Raw genomic sequence first — 17,927 nt, forward strand, 5'->3', positions numbered from 1 at the left:
ATATGATATGATATGTCACACTTCGCTTGGTGATTCTTCCCGGGGATCCGGCTGCTTGTCTGGTTGCTTGTTTACTTTTCTTCTGGCTTGAAAGGAGGGGGATTGATGTGATATTTACATTTCATCTTTCGGTAGGGCGGGCGTATGCTTTCAGTGAAGTGATGTTTTTTTTTTTGGAGATTTTTAGATAATTGTTGGTGCGTTTTATTGTATTGAACTCAATAATGATGGATAGGGCGGAGAGGCGGAGATATTGGCAACCACACGCGATCAAGGGTTTATAATGCAATCACTTCATTTATTTTCCAAGCATTTCACTTTGTTTCCATTTTGCAGACTCTGGGAGTTCAACGTATCTTGTGCGCAAGAATGTCTCGTTTTCTACAATAGCAAAGGCTTCAACAAGCTCCTGGCGTGGAGTGTCTCTCCATCTTGTAGAGAAGGTCTGGTACGTTTTGGCATCTGTCTTCGGAACACTTTGTTCTCGGTTTTCTCTCATCTAGAATATCTTTTCGAGCACAAGTACAAGTGCAAAGCAACGCTTTTCACGCTTGTTTGAACATATTTTCATCTCATTCCAACACAACAAAAGCTCTTCAGCCTAAGGCAGTCACGGGCTTCAATTTTATCTTCCTAAATTCTGGCTCCTTGGACGTTACAGTCGGGACTCCTCAGCTACATGTTTTCAATCATAAGTTTTGTTTTCCAAAAACACATATCAGTCAATACTCCTAGAATACGCTGCATTTTCTCTTCTCGCGCTTCTGATCCCTTGGAGCCGATTCCTGGGCAGCTGCAGCATGCTTTAGCGAGCCCCTGAGTTTGTCGCTCCGCAGACTGTTTACTTTTGTCTATCTACCTCCCTTAGCGATCTGGACTTCATGCTGCTCTATCTCAGAACTACACTTATCCTGAGATGTCTTGCAATTTGGTTTAAATTTCCAGATAAATGAAGCTAGATAGCGTTCCTTTACCAAGCCACTCAGCGCCGTTGAGGTGACCAGCGCCACCAGCTGGCCCAAGCATATCACAACCGCAATTTCCGTTCTGTCCCACTTCCCATGTTTCTTCGATCTGTTTAAGACATTTATTGCTCTCTTATGACATTTGTGGCTTTTTGATGCAAGTCGTAAATAATACTCCGAGTCTGATATGCACCATGATCAACATGATATATGTTCCTGACCTGGGCCAGCTAGATTTGGGCCAGCTAGATTTGGGCCAGCTAGATTTGGGCCAGCTAGATTTGACAATCCCCACATTGACGGGTTATCCCCATTTCGCGTTCAGAGCATCATATCTGTTTTTGGTGATACCAATCACACTTCCATGCCTCAGATTCTTTGGAAATGCACTCCGATCAGCATCCACCCATGCATTCGCATTCATATTTGTGCTTGTGAATGGTCTGTACCCATCGCTTCCAAAGTCTGCATACTGTCAGCCTTTGCTCTCCCGTCCACAGAAAATTCTTCCTCAGACCCAAAGCCCAAACATGCCGGACAAATATGAATCAACTTACAATCGAGCAAAAGATTAACCCTCCCCTCAATAGCATTATCCTTCCAGGCATACGGGCCCTCCACCTGGCTATGAATAAACGTCGTTCCACCTCCTGGCCTGGTCCACGTCCCAAATAATCCCGTATCAGACCTCTCCATATACACATTCGTCGCGCTCTCATTCTTCAAGAAGCGGGCATAGGAGTTCGAGCCAAGTTGGACGTAGGCGAGATCGATGATCGATGTTTTGCCGGCGCTGATGAGTGTTTGGGGACTGCTGAAAGTGCGAAAGTCGGATGTGTAAGCGTAGCGGATTATGTCTGGGCCTGGGGTGCCGGTGTGTGAGGAGTCTGAGGAGGAGTAGAATTTGGAAGCCCAGTGGACGAGGTATTGACCTTTTGATTTGGTTGGTTGGATCTCTTGGTACATGAGGAAGGATCAATTACCTCTGCTTGAATCCCAAATCGCGTCGGGAGCCCATACCATGCCGGCATCGTTGTTCTCGACTTTGACGAGCCTCTCGGTTCCCCAGTTAATAAGATCAGTACTCTCCCAGATGTAGATACTGAGAGAGCCTTTCCGTTGTGCCGCATCCCATGTTGTCTGCCACAAGCGAGGGTTTCGGATCAGCTTTCATATTCTCCAGGTTCTCTTCCGTCATAAAATTGAAGCATAATATTTAAACTCTCAAGACCATATGAACGTACCTTCCCGATATCCAGGTCCGTCCCAATAATATACCACTTCTTTCCCGCCTCCGAACCCCCACCACTCACAATCGACGGATCCCTCACGCCTCCGGTCCCAAGGCTCGGATCCAGGATTGGACTCCCACCTTTCAAAGCCTTATAGGAGAAAGCATTGTTCCCGTTGCTGAGATAGAAATACACGTTTGGTGCGCTACCAAGAAAAAATACTCCCAGATATCCAACTAAGCTTGCATCAGCGCGAGTTTGTAGCTCAACATTCTCTGCTGGTGGTGATGGGAGGGCGTGCGAAGAAAGTGCCAAGAGAGCTGGGAGAAGATATGAGAACTTCATTCTGAAGGCGAGTAGAGATACTGTAGCCGAGAGAAAAAGAAAATCCCGCAAGGGATGGTGAGAAACATTTTGTACTATATATGAATACCGGGGGTATCGCGGTTGAGGCATCTGCCGATAATTCAACTCGCAAGACAAATAAGTTCAAAACTTAGAAACCTAGTAGTCATGAGAACTCAATTACAATCTCCTCATTGGGACGGCAATGTCAAACTAAAAATCATCCACTCATTCGGGTGAACTGCTGGCGGCACTTGGTTCGCACCTCTTGCATGGAGTCTAAAGTGCGAAACTTTGTGGTCTTGGACTCGAACAAAGAGATCATGGGGAACATGTCTGATAGACGGAATTTCTCGCGAGTTATCCAGTTGCCCAAATAGCCCGAAGTCCGGGATGTGTGCCCTGCAGAAGAGCCGAGAACGTCCCCCCGCCATCCCCGGATTTCTGCCAGACGCGGGGTAAGTTGACACATGACCACTGCATTGTTACCTTTATGGACGAAAGCCGTCCAGAGTTACTTTGAGAAGATCCCAGAGATGCGAGATGTTAGTTGACCCGGTTGCCAAGAAAAAATCACATTCGCACGAATGGGGGTCAATAGAACGAATTTAGGTTCTGGTGGTGAGAAATTTTGAGGATAAGGTTGTGTTTGATGCTTAGTTGGGAAGGGTTGCACGGCCAACCCTGCAGATGACAAGAGCTTGTAAAAATAGTATATGAAAGCACTCGGAACTTTCTCATCAATTGTGCGTCAAGCGAATTCTGGGCTCTAACTTTAAATGAAGTGAGTCAGCTTCATTCATTTGTTTACATTCCAACGCCAATACACTAATTAGCCGAGGACGCTCCAGGCCGCCACTTCCTCTTCTGCAGTACTCCTCCATACGATCCTATTCGTCAGTCAAAACCAGTTGTATACGTCTTACAAAAACTTCTTGAGCTTCTTCTTGAATCTTTTTTAGAAGTTCTCTGACTTGTTCTACGCATTATTTTTCCTTCTCCAATGCTAGATCAACCCGCCCTGCTGTTACCCAGTGGCTCTTCTCTCCAGGTCAGCGTAAGGAAATTCTTATAGGCCAAGTGATTCAATAGTGCTATTGACTTAATCACATTGTAAGCTGTAGATATTGTTTCGGGTTGCAGTGTTCATCTGCTTTCTGGAGGGTCGTCGTCTATCCTCGTCGCGATTGCACACCACATTTATTTCCGCATCTCAATGACTCTTCTCACTGACATTGGAATTCTCAGAATATGCCTAGACCGGAATCAAGGCCGAGAATTTTGCTTCTTAAATGTGGTTCTGGGGTACTGGCAAGGACTCCACGAGGCACTCCAACCTGGCAGCAGCATATCCGAATGGGCCTATCACTACTCTTCGGACAATACTCCGGGGCTCTGGAAGTCTTGAACGGGAAATTGGTGTAATTTAGACTTTCGGAGATCTAGGGACTCGCAGTAAAATATAAATTTTTGTGTGAGACCTCCAATGAAAATCAGAAAGCTGCGGTGCCACGCAGGTGCATGCGCCTTTCGGATATACAGAAACTCTCCCCGCCTTCGTGGTCCATTTCCGGTCAGAGTTTCTAGCAGCTATGAAGTGAGGAGCAAACTTTGTGACTGCCATATTTACGTACAGAATGTATTGGTTCCATGTACATATATACATTTACAGCGCGTGTCTCTTTACACCATTGATCGTGTGCCTCCTCGCTGCTGCAAGTCATCTACACCATTGCTTGGTGCTTGTGTCTTCCAAAAGAGAAATATCAGTAATACTGCATCTCAGTGGCTTGGAAATGACCTACGCTTTGTCACTGTTCTTTCGATTGAATGTAATCAATGTCAGATGTCAGGATTCGAAAAACAGTAGCCTCTTCTTTCACAAAAGTCTCATCCACAGCCTAGTCCAAAGAATAGCATCGATGGACTTTTTCTAGACTACTTAAACAATCAGGATTCATCAATCAGTAAGCAACAAGCTTCCTAGGTCTTACTTTTTACTCCGCGGATGCATGCTCCTCCACCACCGACAATTAAACGAGGCTTCTGCTGATGTCCTGTAGCCACCCCTTGCATGACCCCACAATGTACTGGATTTCAGATCTGGAAGCGAAGCAAAAATGATTCGTCAAAGGTGAAGCGAAAGAAATAAGAAAACCTCGCCACACTGAATTTGTTCTTAGCATCAAAGTATCAGACTGTGCCACAATACGACCTGACCTATAGGGAATGACATAGCGAGCTGGTTAAACTTCTTGAGACAACTGCAAAGATAGTTTCAGAATGAATACACTAGTTTTTGTGATGCCAGAGTCGTATTTCATATTTTTGACATCAACCGAGATGTCTTGTTTCTACATGGCCCTTAATTATGCTCTGTTGTTTTGTTTTGGTTCCTGGAAGCAATCTGGGATAGGCCAGCGTTGTGCATATCGACTGTCATATGAGAGATCTGTGTTTCGTTAGCTAGAATTTCTCTCTATGGTTAAAGTAATGTTGAAACCAGTCATTCTGAGTGGCTCGTGCTGAATTGTACTCTCCCATTTGAATATCTCAGACAAGGTCATATGTGGTCAAGCAGTGAGTAGGTGGCTTTGTTGTGCATAGATTCACACCAAATACTAGAACACAGCATGTTTTGTGTCACTAGCACCCTCTCCTCCTACATCCACCTCCCGGTTTACTGCCAATAAACGAGAGTTACAACTCCCCTTAATCGAACCTGAGTCCCTCGATCAGTACGAGATCAGACGAGGGAACCTATAGATTGCTGGAGTTCATGAGATGTCGGCAGGTACTGAGGGGCCGGAACGTTCCCTTTGATTTTAAATTAGCCCTCAAGTCGGAAATACGATATGATTTGCAGCATCGGAGGAGCACAATAGACATTGGTACTTAGCATCGGATGTAGGAAATGCAGTAGAAACTATCTTGTCCCTTACAAGCTGAGAACTTGAGAGAACACCACGTCGAAGTAATGCTACGAGGGTCTTATACTGTCAAGAGAAGAACATAAAAGGAGAGCAAATCCCCTCGAAAGAAGCTGTTCTTCATGCCATCGATCTTCCCAATCATCTCTTTCCAGCTCAGCACACAACAGACATCTCCACAATCTCGCTAATTAAAGACCCCTTCCTATTCTTCATTATGAAGTTCTTCGTCACTCTCCTCAGCTTCGCTGTTGCGGTCTCTGCAATTGATATCTATTTTCACAAACAGAAATCTGGCTGTCAAGGTCCAGCTGCTGTGTGCACAAACTGAAGTCCCGATGTAAGTTTCCCTCTTGCCCTTTGCGTTTGCGGAACTCTACACCGGTAGGTTGAAATGAGTAAGTCATGGCTGAAAATCCATCTCATCAGAGCTTCTGCGGTCTTCCAACCGGCTCCGTCCCATCCCTTGGTTTCCGAGGAATTCCTGTCAACTGGTTCCTCCAAGTCTGTGGCCACGAAGGCGGGTGGTGCGCTCGCGATAAGAGCATTGAGACAGCCTCCTTCACCAACTTCAAATGTCTTGGCAATGGACCCTACACCGGTGCCGGCTACGGATTCCTTTCCAGAAAGACATTCAGAGGTACCGAGGGAGCTCAAGGAGAGGAGAAGTGCACTCTGCCTGATCAGCTTGTTTTGGAAGACGGGAGCAGGTCAGTCTCTTAGGGCTCGACGAGGCGAAGGTTGTGGAGACTCTGAATGCTACGGGCGAGGAGTTGGATAAGGCCCTTGAGGACTTGGAGCAGATTGTGTAGAGATCTTCTTAGAGAGCTTGTGAGCAATGAGCAGGGAAAGTCGAAAAGGTTGATGAGTGAAGAGTGGTGAAGTGCTTTCCTACTTGCCAATGTGTGCACGGTTTAGTAGAGTCCTGTCCTTTCTTTAAAGCAACTATCTCGTAATGTAAATGGTGTCTCCTCTTGTTGAAAATGATCAGTTACATGTGTAGTTTCCTCGATGCAGAAACATTGGGGTGTGTGATTTTGGGGCTGGTGATCGCCTCGTTCTCCTATCGTTCGCTTAATATCGCTCTTGTGCCATCATCACTTGAAAAGTTTGAAAGTTCTAAAAGAGTTATGGTCAACACATGTGATTAAGGACAGATCTAGGATTCTTCAGGTGAAGCTAGAGAAGAATGAATGTCAGCCACATTCAATAAGGGGCTAGTTGATCCAGTGAAGAGCGGCACTTTGGGATGCAGGGTCTCAGATGCTTTCCCAAAATAGTCCGCGTGACTATTTGCATTTGTCAACACCAGGTTAGTCATATTTGGAGTGGCTGCCTATAAATTTTCCATAATTTGATACCCTGAGCATTTCTGTATGACCCATTAGTGATGGCGATTTTAGAAGCATGAAAGGCAATAACGCGACCGACTCCAAATCAAGAACAACTGGAGATAAACTCCGTAAACCATGTTCCCTAATCCATGCTCGATTCCAACCTGAAGCAGCTGATATCTGAGTATCTAGACAATTTAGCATTACAATATAAGTTGTGAAAGTCTTCGACTCCACAACGTTGAACTGTACTGGCTAACACATGAATTCTTTCTTATAATAAACATGAATTAAGGATCGACTATTCAGTGACCTGTAACTCGCTTGTGCTGTAGAGTCCAATTCCTCTAGGTCCACTGTTTCTTAATCATTCGAGTGCAATGGGCCCAGAAGTTGGTCTTAATGTCTTGCTGGACCCGGTCGGTGAGGACACTGAGGAGACGCGCCACATCGCGTCGGTTAAACCTCGGCAAAAGTGTAGTCTTGTCAGCCTTGTCGCGAACTGCAACTCTCAAGATCACTAACTGCTCGCTCCTTACAATCTGCAAGAATGCCGCCAGAATTGATTCCCGATGATGATGAGTATGCCTCAGAGGAAGACTCCGACTTCGCCCCCGATGCAGTACCCGCGCCGGACGCAGAATCCTCAGACGATGAATCAGATGCAGAAGAATCAGCGGCGGTAGCAAAACCGACACAACCGAAGAAAAGGAAAAGAGGAGACGATGAGGAGGCAGAAGATCTGGGGTTCGAGAACTCAGGAGATGAGGCGATCATGAAGGAGGGCTCTAAGGCGCGGCGGAAGAAAGGAAAGAAGAGCAAGGAGGATCTGGAAGACGAGGGGGGTGAAGGAGGATTGGTGAAGACAAGGAGTATGAGGGCGCAGGAGTAGGTGCTATCTAATGGATCTGAAGACTCATTACTGACTAAACTCTATCAGAAAAGTTGAAAAGAAACCTCTTGTTAGCACAGCTGCAGCAACAATCGATGTCGATTCCGTTTGGGAAGCGATGATATCTGGGAAACCAGCCGCGCCAGAGCCCAAACCCACCATCGAGCCAACCTCCCTCCTTTCTCCGAACGGTTCTGCGAGTCCCGAAACCAGACGAACGACCGTATCAATACCTAATGGTACGATAGAGGCATCTCGGTCGCCGAGCACATTGAGCGATGGCCCCGATTCCATGATCATGATCAAACGAACCTACAACTTCGCAGGGAAAGTCCACACAGAACAAAGGCTTGTTCCTCGTAACTCTGCAGAAGCAAAACTCTATTTGGCAACCAATCCACCGCCTGGCGCCGCGCCAGCATCAGCTGCACCAGAAGCAGAAGACTCGCTCTTCACAAAACCGAAACGGCCTTTGAAGAAAGCTCGGAGGTCAATATTTGAACCTGTGATTGAGCTACCGCCGAGGACAGATCTATACTTCGGCACCCGGAAGCAGAGTGACCTTACACTGGTGGGTGCACAGGCAAAAGTCAAGAAGTTTAATACCGTGGAGAAGAGTGCGATGGACTGGGCAGGCTTTGTGGACAAGGAGGGCATTGCGGATGAGTTGGATGCTGCTGGGAAGAGTAAGGGCGCCTATAAGGCAAGGCAAGAGTTTTTGGCTAGAGTGGAGGCAAAGAAAGTGGAGGATGATAGGAGGGCGAGAGGTTTACCTGCTCTGCTATAGGAGGAGGTGACCTCGTGTACGATTTTACGACTATTACTTAATGAATAAGGAAGTTCCAATATTGGACCTGTAAGCCTCAGTATAAGTGCGCGTGAATCTGACTAATTTACCGAAGAGGAATCTGACGATCCTATTTCAAAATAGTCTTCGGCGGCACTTTTGCTCCGGATTTCTCTCCCATCGAGATATCTCTAGAACCTCGTTATCACACGTGAGGCATACCTCTCCGAAACCCTTACTGACGTCCTCCGACTAACAATTCTTCATTCAAAGAGACATTCCTGCCATCACATTCTACCATGGACAGCATCAGTCAGATCCTGACAACCCCCGATCGCCCATCGAGGAACTTCAAAACACTTCTGGCCAGATTTCCAACTATAATGGTCACCATACTGCCCCCCTAGCCTGTGGCACCTTTATGGTGTTCTTACAACTCCCGCTCGAGCTCAGATATCAAATTTGGAAGCACGTAGCATTTCACCCACGCAAGGTCAATCTCGGTGGAGCTTTCTTCAGATGTGAGAGTCACAATCCAAGTCAAAGCAATATGCATGCTTCCATTGAGTCCTGCAAGGATTCTCGTGCAGAAGTCCTGAGGTGCTATGTGCTTGTCGACGAGCCTACATACGAAAGTCACAACTTGGATGTGTCATCACCCTATTGACTTGATCGATGCGTCTTCGGCTAGAATATATGTTCACACGAGTCCATGTGTAGCTTCGAGGCAATGAATTTGCTGGGAATTCCATTCTCAAGCCCAAGTATGTGAAGTCCAGATGAACTGCAGGCTGCTCGCTTAATACCTGTCTCGGTTGCGGAAATCAACATGGCACTTTCCTATATTCTCGCTTGTTCCCTCATTTTCCTCCAGGCTAATGAGTTAATCGAAACACTGGAGTGGAATCCTAGAAGTATATGTTATTGCAATCCAGCGGACTATCATTCTGACAAACTGTGACTGCGTGCTTTGTATTTGTATGCGGGGTCGGTAATTGAAAGGAAGACTGTAAATGGGACTTCTGGCTGTTAGAAGTATTTTTCAGTACAGTGAAAGAGGAGTCAAGAGATGAGAATTTGCTTGAAATGGACATGGTGTGGCAAAGCTGTCACTTTTGACAGTTTGTGATTCTCCTCGATGCATGTGGGTTGTTCAAGTTGCATCAAGGTCGTGAGTGGATTGTAAAACATTACCTCAAATACTTAGCATGAGTCATCAAAGTCGAGATAAAGTATCCAACCATCAGTCATAAGACCTTCGAGTAATGGCGAAACTGGAAACCTCTGTGCCTTATCTTGATGTTCCTGTCTTACTGTGGACATTAAGAGCGATATGTGGCAAGCATGAGCTCCTTATCACCCACCGATCCCAGGAGGACGAAAAGACAACCCAGAATGTCTACTCTGATGACATGATATTGACTGCCTTCAATTCTCATGAGATAGACATGATCCATGGTATAAATTCCCAGTCCCCCAGATACCCTTTGTACCCTCACCATCCAGAAAGCACTTCACAGTTTGAAGATCATTTCTACCACAGACAGCTTCCAACAGTCATCATGTCATCCCCCTTTCTCCGCGCCGATTTCTACCTGCGATTCAACGGACGCACCACAAAACGTGTAGTCGACATGGGTAGCTCCGTCGAGAAAGCACGTCCACGACCAAACCCTCTCGAGCGCGGCCCATGTCCCAAAACCTACCACGAATATCTCCTTGGAAAAAGAATCACTGTCTGCATGATCTGTAGACTGTATGTCCCAACGGAGATTCAAAGGAGATTGATGGAGCTTGCTATCAAAGAGCGCGATCGTTTCGCTTTCGATGAGCAAGTAATGGCAGCGATCGAGCGGACGAAGAGGGAAGTTCGAGAGGAGATGAGGGCTAGAGAAAAGGCTGAAGAGAGTGACGATAGTGAGAGTGAGTGACTAGTTGTGGAATCATTGTGGTAAATAAATGCATTGGAATTTTCGCTGCGTAAGAAGATCGAACTGTGGAATTTTCTCAAGAAACCGATGAGTATCAGAAAAGGTCTTTCTAGCGTCCCATCCTTCTAGGGACCAGAAGACACATGCAATTCATTCTGTACCTCTCTTAGCTTGGGCGGCCACGCGGTCCATGCCTCGGCCCGTAGACCAGAAAATGCCATGAACCCCTTTCTCACCAATTTCGCTAGCTCGCTTAGTAGATCAGGCCATTTGAAACACTTACGGGTTTGTTTACCGGCTGCGGCCGCACACTCTATCAAAAAGTGTGAATCGACCGATTGATTGCATGTCTTCTCAAGGAAGGTTCAAGATATTAAAGCGGCACTCGTGGATCTCGGGGCATACAAAACATACCGGCGTGCCAATGCACCCTGTGCCTTGACCGTTTCTCCACAACTCATGATGAGTTTGGCAATATTGTTCACAAGTACAGTAACGAAACGGATCAAATCATGATTAACATTCAATGACTATGAAAGATACAAGTTTTACCGCTAACTCTTAACACGTAAGCCGGTTCTATCTCTGTTGATATCATTCAACTTCATTCAGGCTCTTCCTTCTCTCGGGCCGCATAATCCATTTTACTCCCTGCTTCATAAACCGTGCGCAACCAACAGGCTCTTTGATGGTACGGTAACGGCACTGAGCGTTATGCTCATCGTTTATGGCGATGTTACCATGGTCGGAGCGTGGGATGGGTTCAGAGTGGGGTATGCTGTTGCATTGAGCCTTAATACGACAGATATACAAACCGTGCGTATTGATCTTCATGCTGGGCACAGCATGGGTTCTGAACTGATGGTTTTGATGGATTAATGGAAACTGATTAGTGAAAGGTTGATTTGGTGCAGTGTCAGAAAATGGCAAGTCAATGTCATTGGGTGGGCAACAGTAAGCAAATGGGTGGCTAGGTGCTGGGACATGTGTTTACTGAAAGGAAAGCCCTTTCAAGAAGAGTACCATATGATATGCTAAAGAGGAGGCCAACTTGGATGTGGAAGACGTCAGACTTTCTGAATTCCGACTTTGATGAATTCAGCGGATGAGGAAGTTATTCATTAGTTCCAGGTTGCTTCAGGCTTTTTGGCGGCAACACAGCCCTCTTCCCTAGGACCTTGGGAAACGAGAAAAAAGCTGATCTTTCTTGTGTGAATCCTGAATTTATTGGTATATCTTTCCCAATTGCTTCTTTTTCGAGTCTTAGACGATCTTCGGCCTCGATTTTTCCAATTTGCATACAATATCCTATGTCCAGAATGTGAAATTTATAGCGATCCTGCTCGGTATCTTCGCACCTTCCAATGACCACATTTTCAAGTAGGGCGTGAAACATTTCCGTTGAAATAGTCGCTATCAGCTAGGTAACTTGAACAAAGCAAAATCCTGGAGTGGCTACAGATATTTAGTTCCATGCATTGCTGTAGCGTAGTAGAATGTTCCGTAAGAAGAAAAATGTCTTGGGGAAAAAAGTTTCTTCAGCACTTCCGTGGAATCCGACAAGTCACATCTCAGCTGGTAAGATCTTACCAGCACGAGCCGTCTCTCTACTTGTGAGCCCACATTCGAATCTTCAGCTTGCAGAAGTCTTAGATTTTCAATCCGCAGCAAAGTACTAGACTTCAAACTCCTTTACTTCGTCCGCAGAACTGCAAACTTGATTCCTGAAGGACTCATATCACTGGCTTCAACACTACCACACACTTCTCATCGATACGAGCTACTTGCGAGTTTGCTGCAAAACCAGAATCAAGATCAAGATTAGACCTTATCTTCATCATCCATCTCCAGACACGATTCCCAGGCTACAGAGCTGGAAGTAGCTGAAAGCAACGTCGATCTCCCCAGCACGCCCTCGAGCTGACTCGAACCACTGACATAATTTATGAAGCAAGTTTACCTACGACCATTTCTCAGTCACCTCCCTGAGCACCCTCCTTCTCTTCCATCACGGTATCTTACCCTTCCGAGCCTCGATTCTCCATGTTACCTTCCTCCAAGTACTCGTTCGGCACACCACACCAGATCCCTTCCTTAACGAGATATCTAAGCCCGATCTATACCTTCAAGCACTCCGACATATAACCACTACGAGGAGCTTTCTTCAGACCCCTTTGGTTCTTACCTACCCACCGAAACACTAACCCCTCCAAACTCCAACGAATCTATCCAACCAACGACAAAATGACCCCTCAAACCCGCGAATATATATACCCATACCAAAACCCTCGCAGGTTCCAGTCAGGCAGACAAACGCATAAACAAAGGCACGAAGAGGGAGGAACTATACTCCGTCAAGCTTCAGTAAGGATACAAGAACGCTTCAGAATTTTGTCGGTTGTGAAAAGTAGGGGGAGAGCTCATGATACTGCTGCAGAGAAGATAGGACAGGATAGGATGTGACGAATATACGTACATAAATACATCCACACACATACCCAAAACCAAAATTTTAGAGAAGAGAGCAGAACAGCGGGATTCTACTGAAATCCTTGACAGATGGCAGATGGCATATTCAAGCGAAGAAGTTAGGCTATACAGTTGAGAGATCAGGGATGAGGGAGGGACAAACACAGACCATAAATCGTGGAGAGAAAGAAAATATATGGGATGGGAGTGGAAGAAGTCATTTCAGTCTATCATGAAATACTGAAGGAGGAGAAATTGAAGAAGGGCAGCAACAAGATAGATAGGAAGGACGGAAAAGAGGGGAAGCGGAATTGTTTGACGGTACCTAGGTACTAACTGACTGGGCCTCATGACGGGAGGACGAACAAACGTCAAGGGCAACCAGACAACATACCTACCTGCCTGCATAATCCTGCATTCAGATCCAGATTCTAGATTTCAGCCTTCAAATCCAAACACAATACAACCGATACAGTAAATACAGTAAAGTAAACTGAATGCTGAAGCCCAGGAAAGGTACAGCAAGTACACCCTCCGCCGGACCATTCATCCATACACCAGAGGTAGACACCAGAGGCAGACAGACACCAGAGGCAGACCACATCCAACTCGTTATTATTTCCTCTCCTTTTCAAGCACACATTGAAAGCGTCTCAATAATAAATCCAATCCAATCTAATCCAATCCAATCCAACCCAATCCAACCCAACCCAATTCAACCCGATCCACTCACTCGCTCAGCCAAGAAGAATGAATGAATGAATGAATGAATGCCCTTCGCTGCTGTACATACATGTATTGCCATGCCATGCTATGCTATGCTATACTACGCCCTACCTACTGTACTGCATTGAATTAACTTGATTTGAATTAACTTGAATTGAATTGAATTGGAATTGCAAGAACGATGTCCTAGCTCTCTCTCTCTCTCTCTCTCTCTCTGTCTCTTACCTCGCACACGTTCCCACTTCTCACCAACGATAACACCGAGAACAGCAACACCAACACCAACAACAAGAACAAAGCAATGTAGTATTATTTTTGCATATTTTTCCATATTTTATATCATACCTCATTGATCAACTTCACCGCCAGCATCAAAAAAAAACCTTGATCACAATCTTCAATCTCAACTTCATCTTCATCTTCAATCACAAACTTCAATCTTCAAACTTCAAACTTCAACTTCAAATCTTCAATCTTCAACTTCATCTTCAATCTTCAAACTAGAACTAGAACTACCTACCTAGCTAGCTAGCTAAACCAAACCAAACCAAACCACTCAAAACTAAACAAAGCTAAACAAGCTAAACAAAAAACATACCATGTAACCAAACCCAGACCAGGGCCCCCTCGCTATCTTATCTCATCGTATCGTATCTTATCCCATTGCTGCATTCCTAGGTTGGTTTAATCCCATGCTTTCCCAACTATCATATCCCATGCTTTCTTTCCCATGCTTTACTTTGCACGCCCATCCCGAACCCATCGCATCCCATCCTATCCCAGGTATGTCCGGACTCTCAGGGGAAGAAGCAAAAAGAAAATGAGAATTTAAAAGAATCATAGAACATAAAAAAACCAAAAAAAACCAAAAAAAAAAAAAAAAAATCCGTGAAAAAAAAACCAAAAAAAAAAACCGGAACAAAACAGACTGGAAAATGCTCGCTTCGCTTCGCTCGCTCGCTAGCTCGTTAGCTGGTTGGCGTAAGGTTGTTGTATTGATGAATGTAAACGAATGAATGAAAAAAGCGTGATTAAAATATAAATGTGTGTGGAAGACGCTGAAACGCTGGAGGCTGAAACGCTGATACGCTGACGATGTATGTAATGTATATGTATGTAAATAATCTGAACGGTCGTAGCGTTGGTTGGGTTCGGGTGTCCATCCAACAGGACGTGTGTGTTGTGTTGCGTTGTAGTGGTAGGTAGATAGATAAGTACTGACTGATTGAATGGTGGTAGGTGGGTAAAATGGTGATAAAATTAAAATGTCTTAAAAAAAGCCTCTGTGTTTTGGCTGAGGTGGGCCGAATGAAAGAAGAATAGAAGATGGAAGGTAGGAGATAGAACGACCAGATGATATGGCATGCCTCCATCCCGATAGATGACGAACAACAATGCTTGCATGCACAACCAGACCCGGATCGGACCCCCCTGGATGACGAGAGCAAGTGAGAGAATGATGGATGAGGGATGGGGTATACGCTAAAGATGCTGCCTCCGTATTTTTTGATCGTGAGAACCCTCCAGAACCAGCAAAACCCGAAGTGGAGAAATTCCCTTGCTCAATTCTGCTGGTGGAGATGATGCTGATGCTGATGCTGCTGATGATCATCCTTCAGATCAGGATGCTGCCCAAACTGACCATTATCCGAATTCAAGTAATCCTGAAACGCAGCCGGGTTCGGCATCTGATGGTGCGGATGGCCTAGACTACCTGTCCGGACTTGACTGCCCATCGCAGGACTAGTATCATATCTCGTCAAGCCGTCGCCGAACGAATGGACCGGCTGGCTCATGTGAGTAGTCTGAGGCTGGGGCAGAGGTAGGAATGGCCCGATTGATGATTGCGGTGATGTGGTGTAGTATTGGGTTGCTGGTGCTGAAGAGACTGGGTTGGTCCATCCGGTTGAGAACATGCTTTGCTGGGGACTGGGGAAGACGGGTGGGGGGATGTAACTCCGACGACTCGGGTCGATGGTGGTTGGGCTGTGTGGTTGGTATTGGTTCATACCGCGGAAAGTTTGGTCCTCGTACCCCATTTGATCCATTGGGGCGTTGTAGCGCATTGGGAGGCCGGCACGCATCGACCGCATGCTGTGGTCGTCGGCTTGTTGGAATTGTTGGTGCTGACTCATCGATGGCGAAACGAGACTCTCTGGTGTTGGCACCTGCGTCGAATTGTTGACGGTACCATCTTCTTGCTCAGGTTGATAGTTTTCACCATCTCCTTCTGAGTCATCTTCAAGAGCAATGCTTTCACCATATCGAACAGGAACGATGGTTGTGCCATCTGGTTCTGATTAGTCTTGAGACGTCAGTGACGGTTATGGGAGACAAACCTATTTCACCCCGCTTGTATCGTTCCTGAATTTTGGCCACCTTGAAAATCTCCTTCAAAAACGGCCTCCTCAACTCATGTCCTGGATTCTCCTTGTCGGAAAACCACGGCGACATCATTTCCATGGTAGCACTTTCAAGTTTCTTGACATTGAGATCCAACTTTTGAATACATGGGTGCTGCTTGTCTGTTGGTTTAACAATCATCTGGATGATGTGAGCCAGAAGCTGGATCCGTTCTGATTTGAGGTTAGCATAATGGAAGTGATCCACAATCGAGAGGTACTTACCATGTTTCAGAAGATGGTCAGGTTCCTTGTGCCGACAAGCATCTTTGCCAGTAGTGCTTGGCCACCATGGAGGGGCATTCTCGTCTCCTTTGGTGTATGGATGGTGCGTCTGCTTCTTAGGTTCCAGCAGCTTGACAAACACCTTCCCTATGATTTTGCACGCCGTCTGTTGCATATCCTTGAAGCGCTGTCTGTAGTACGCATCCACTTTTGCATCGTCGCCAATCTCCATATCATGCCTCGTCGTCGATTGGGCGACGGGGATCTCCTCGCTGGACTTCTCTCTGTATTGACTCCCGTACCCCTTGCGTTTCCTCTTCACACCGACAGAACCCTCTGAATCTTCCGACCTGGCCTTCCGGTAGTGTCGTTGACTGATCTCCGATCCACTGCTCTGTTTCCGAGTATCATATTTGCCCTCCAACTCAAACTCGCTGTACATGCCCCCATCTTGATGATACACTAGAGAGTCCATTAGCAACTATAATCTCCAATTGGCGTAAGGTCATACGGGAGCCTTGATATCCTTCTCGTGCTTCTGCTTTCAATGCACTGCTCATAAACGAATCTCTAAATTGCTCCGTAAAGAACTGATCCCGATATGGCCTCAGAGATTGGGAAGTGAAAATCCGGGGTTCAGGCAAGTCTGTCTGAACAATCAAAGCCCATCTTTTGAGACCTGAAATACCACAGTGGTCCTTCAATGCCGAATCGATTGTCTTGAATCTGTCAGCCCGATGACATCGTCATTGATGAGTGGAAGGACTAACCGCTGGAATTGCTGGTTCATGGCGACGCTGTACGATAGGGATATTTGGGAGTCGAGGTTCCTGAGTTGTATCCAGGAATGTGTTTCGGTCATTTCGAGACCAATCACTCTCCCTTTGAGGATAGAAAGCCCCCTGTTGTAAGGGAGGTCCGCCAGGATGTTGTTGAACCATTTTGATGATATATACCAGACACCGGTAATGAAGAATGTCAGGCTGTATGTGACTGAACGGCGGTGTGATGTTCAAGTCGAGTTGTCGTATTGGAGATCATAAAACGAGGATGTAGATTCAGACAGAGAGGGAGAGAGATCTAGATAGATGTATCAGGGCCCGGCAGAGTGGAGCGGATGTGATGCCTGCAGTGTGGATTCAGGGCGCTAGACCGGCGGGACAAGATATTAGTTTAATTCACAACATGCATGCAGACAGATGCTAGTGATGTGCAGGGGATTTGGATGGTGGCTGTAGCTCGAGACGATGCACTGAGACAGAGGAGGGGATTGATTATTGTGTTCTAGACATGACATGGAAGAAGAAAAAGCAAGCTGACGAACTGTTGATCAGGGAAGGTTATCCTCTCGGAGAATATATGTCGAGCTAGCAGCTGAGTGGTGGGTTGGATTGATCTGCTGCTCTTTTGTGCTGGGGTGGACAGTGGCGTTTGTAATGGGTGTTGGCCCAAATGTTGCACAAACGAGAAACCAAAAGTAGGCTCGTGTGGAGAAGCTGGGACCTGGGTTGATTATGATAATGCAACCATGGGATATCGATACAGCAGAAGGCTTGTGGCGTGGCTGTCAGCTAGCTAGGGCAAAGTAAGGCAGATCCCGACCGAGACTATGTTTTCCTTCCCGAGACAGCACCCGTCTAGACCGATTGGGCCGGATGTGTCCTCCTGGTGAAACTGGTGAGCTGATGT

At 46.1% G+C, this 17,927-nt stretch overlaps 5 protein-coding genes across 5 annotated transcripts; 3 read left to right on the forward strand and 2 right to left on the reverse strand.

The window, feature by feature from the left end:
• Window positions 1–1,187: 1,187 nt before the first annotated feature.
• On the reverse strand, window positions 1,188–2,862 carry ONS95_008371 (uncharacterized protein). The gene is made up of 3 exons (XM_058501924.1): window positions 2,210–2,862; window positions 1,949–2,105; window positions 1,188–1,897 (listed from the first exon to the last, which is right to left on the reverse strand). The coding sequence occupies exons 1-3, from the start codon at window positions 2,651–2,653 to the stop codon at window positions 1,386–1,388; spliced, it is 1,113 nt and encodes a 370-aa protein (XP_058363246.1). The 5' UTR covers window positions 2,654–2,862; the 3' UTR covers window positions 1,188–1,385.
• Window positions 2,863–5,877: 3,015 nt separating this feature from the next.
• On the forward strand, window positions 5,878–6,195 carry ONS95_008372 (uncharacterized protein; the record flags this gene model as incomplete). Its single annotated transcript, XM_058501925.1, has 1 exon — window positions 5,878–6,195. One exon carries the CDS (start codon window positions 5,878–5,880, stop codon window positions 6,193–6,195), a length of 318 nt encoding a protein of 105 aa, XP_058363247.1.
• A 1,135-nt stretch (window positions 6,196–7,330) lies between these two features.
• On the forward strand, window positions 7,331–9,712 carry ONS95_008373 (uncharacterized protein). Its single transcript, XM_058501926.1, has 4 exons — window positions 7,331–7,694; window positions 7,747–8,554; window positions 8,601–8,696; window positions 8,759–9,712. Exons 1-2 carry the CDS (start codon window positions 7,357–7,359, stop codon window positions 8,483–8,485), a joined length of 1,077 nt encoding a protein of 358 aa, XP_058363248.1. The 5' UTR covers window positions 7,331–7,356; the 3' UTR covers window positions 8,486–8,554; window positions 8,601–8,696; window positions 8,759–9,712.
• A 63-nt stretch (window positions 9,713–9,775) lies between these two features.
• On the forward strand, window positions 9,776–10,542 carry ONS95_008374 (uncharacterized protein). The gene has a single exon (XM_058501927.1). It carries the CDS (start codon window positions 9,898–9,900, stop codon window positions 10,414–10,416), a length of 519 nt encoding a protein of 172 aa, XP_058363249.1. The 5' UTR covers window positions 9,776–9,897; the 3' UTR covers window positions 10,417–10,542.
• Window positions 10,543–15,173: 4,631 nt separating this feature from the next.
• Window positions 15,174–17,179, reverse strand: ONS95_008375 (uncharacterized protein; the record flags this gene model as incomplete). Its single annotated transcript, XM_058501928.1, has 5 exons — window positions 15,174–15,901; window positions 15,951–16,187; window positions 16,239–16,700; window positions 16,750–16,957; window positions 17,009–17,179. The coding sequence occupies 5 exons, from the start codon at window positions 17,177–17,179 to the stop codon at window positions 15,174–15,176; spliced, it is 1,806 nt and encodes a 601-aa protein (XP_058363250.1).
• Between the last annotated feature and the right edge of the window lie 748 nt (window positions 17,180–17,927).

Source organism: Cadophora gregata, assembly GCF_030347475.1.
Source record: "Cadophora gregata isolate MNR1 chromosome Unknown scaffold_2, whole genome shotgun sequence".
Taxonomy (NCBI): domain Eukaryota; kingdom Fungi; phylum Ascomycota; class Leotiomycetes; order Helotiales; family Ploettnerulaceae; genus Cadophora; species Cadophora gregata.

What these genes read in the sequence shown, in the direction of transcription:
- ONS95_008371 (XM_058501924.1), bottom strand. Translation starts at nt 2,653, where the DNA reads ATGCCTCAACCGCGATACCCCCGGTATTCATATATAGTACAAAATGTT. An exon ending in CGGACCTGGATATCGGGAAG is followed by an intron (nt 2,106 to 2,209) that starts GTACGTTCATAT and finishes CGCTTGTGGCAG; the next exon opens with ACAACATGGGATGCGGCACA. An exon ending in GATTTGGGATTCAAGCAGAG is followed by an intron (nt 1,898 to 1,948) that starts GTAATTGATCCT and finishes CCAAATCAAAAG; the next exon opens with GTCAATACCTCGTCCACTGG.
- ONS95_008374 (XM_058501927.1), top strand. Translation starts at nt 9,898, where the DNA reads ATGATATTGACTGCCTTCAATTCTCATGAGATAGACATGATCCATGGT.
- ONS95_008373 (XM_058501926.1), top strand. Translation starts at nt 7,357, where the DNA reads ATGCCGCCAGAATTGATTCCCGATGATGATGAGTATGCCTCAGAGGAA. An exon ending in AGGAGTATGAGGGCGCAGGA is followed by an intron (nt 7,695 to 7,746) that starts GTAGGTGCTATC and finishes AAACTCTATCAG; the next exon opens with AAAAGTTGAAAAGAAACCTC.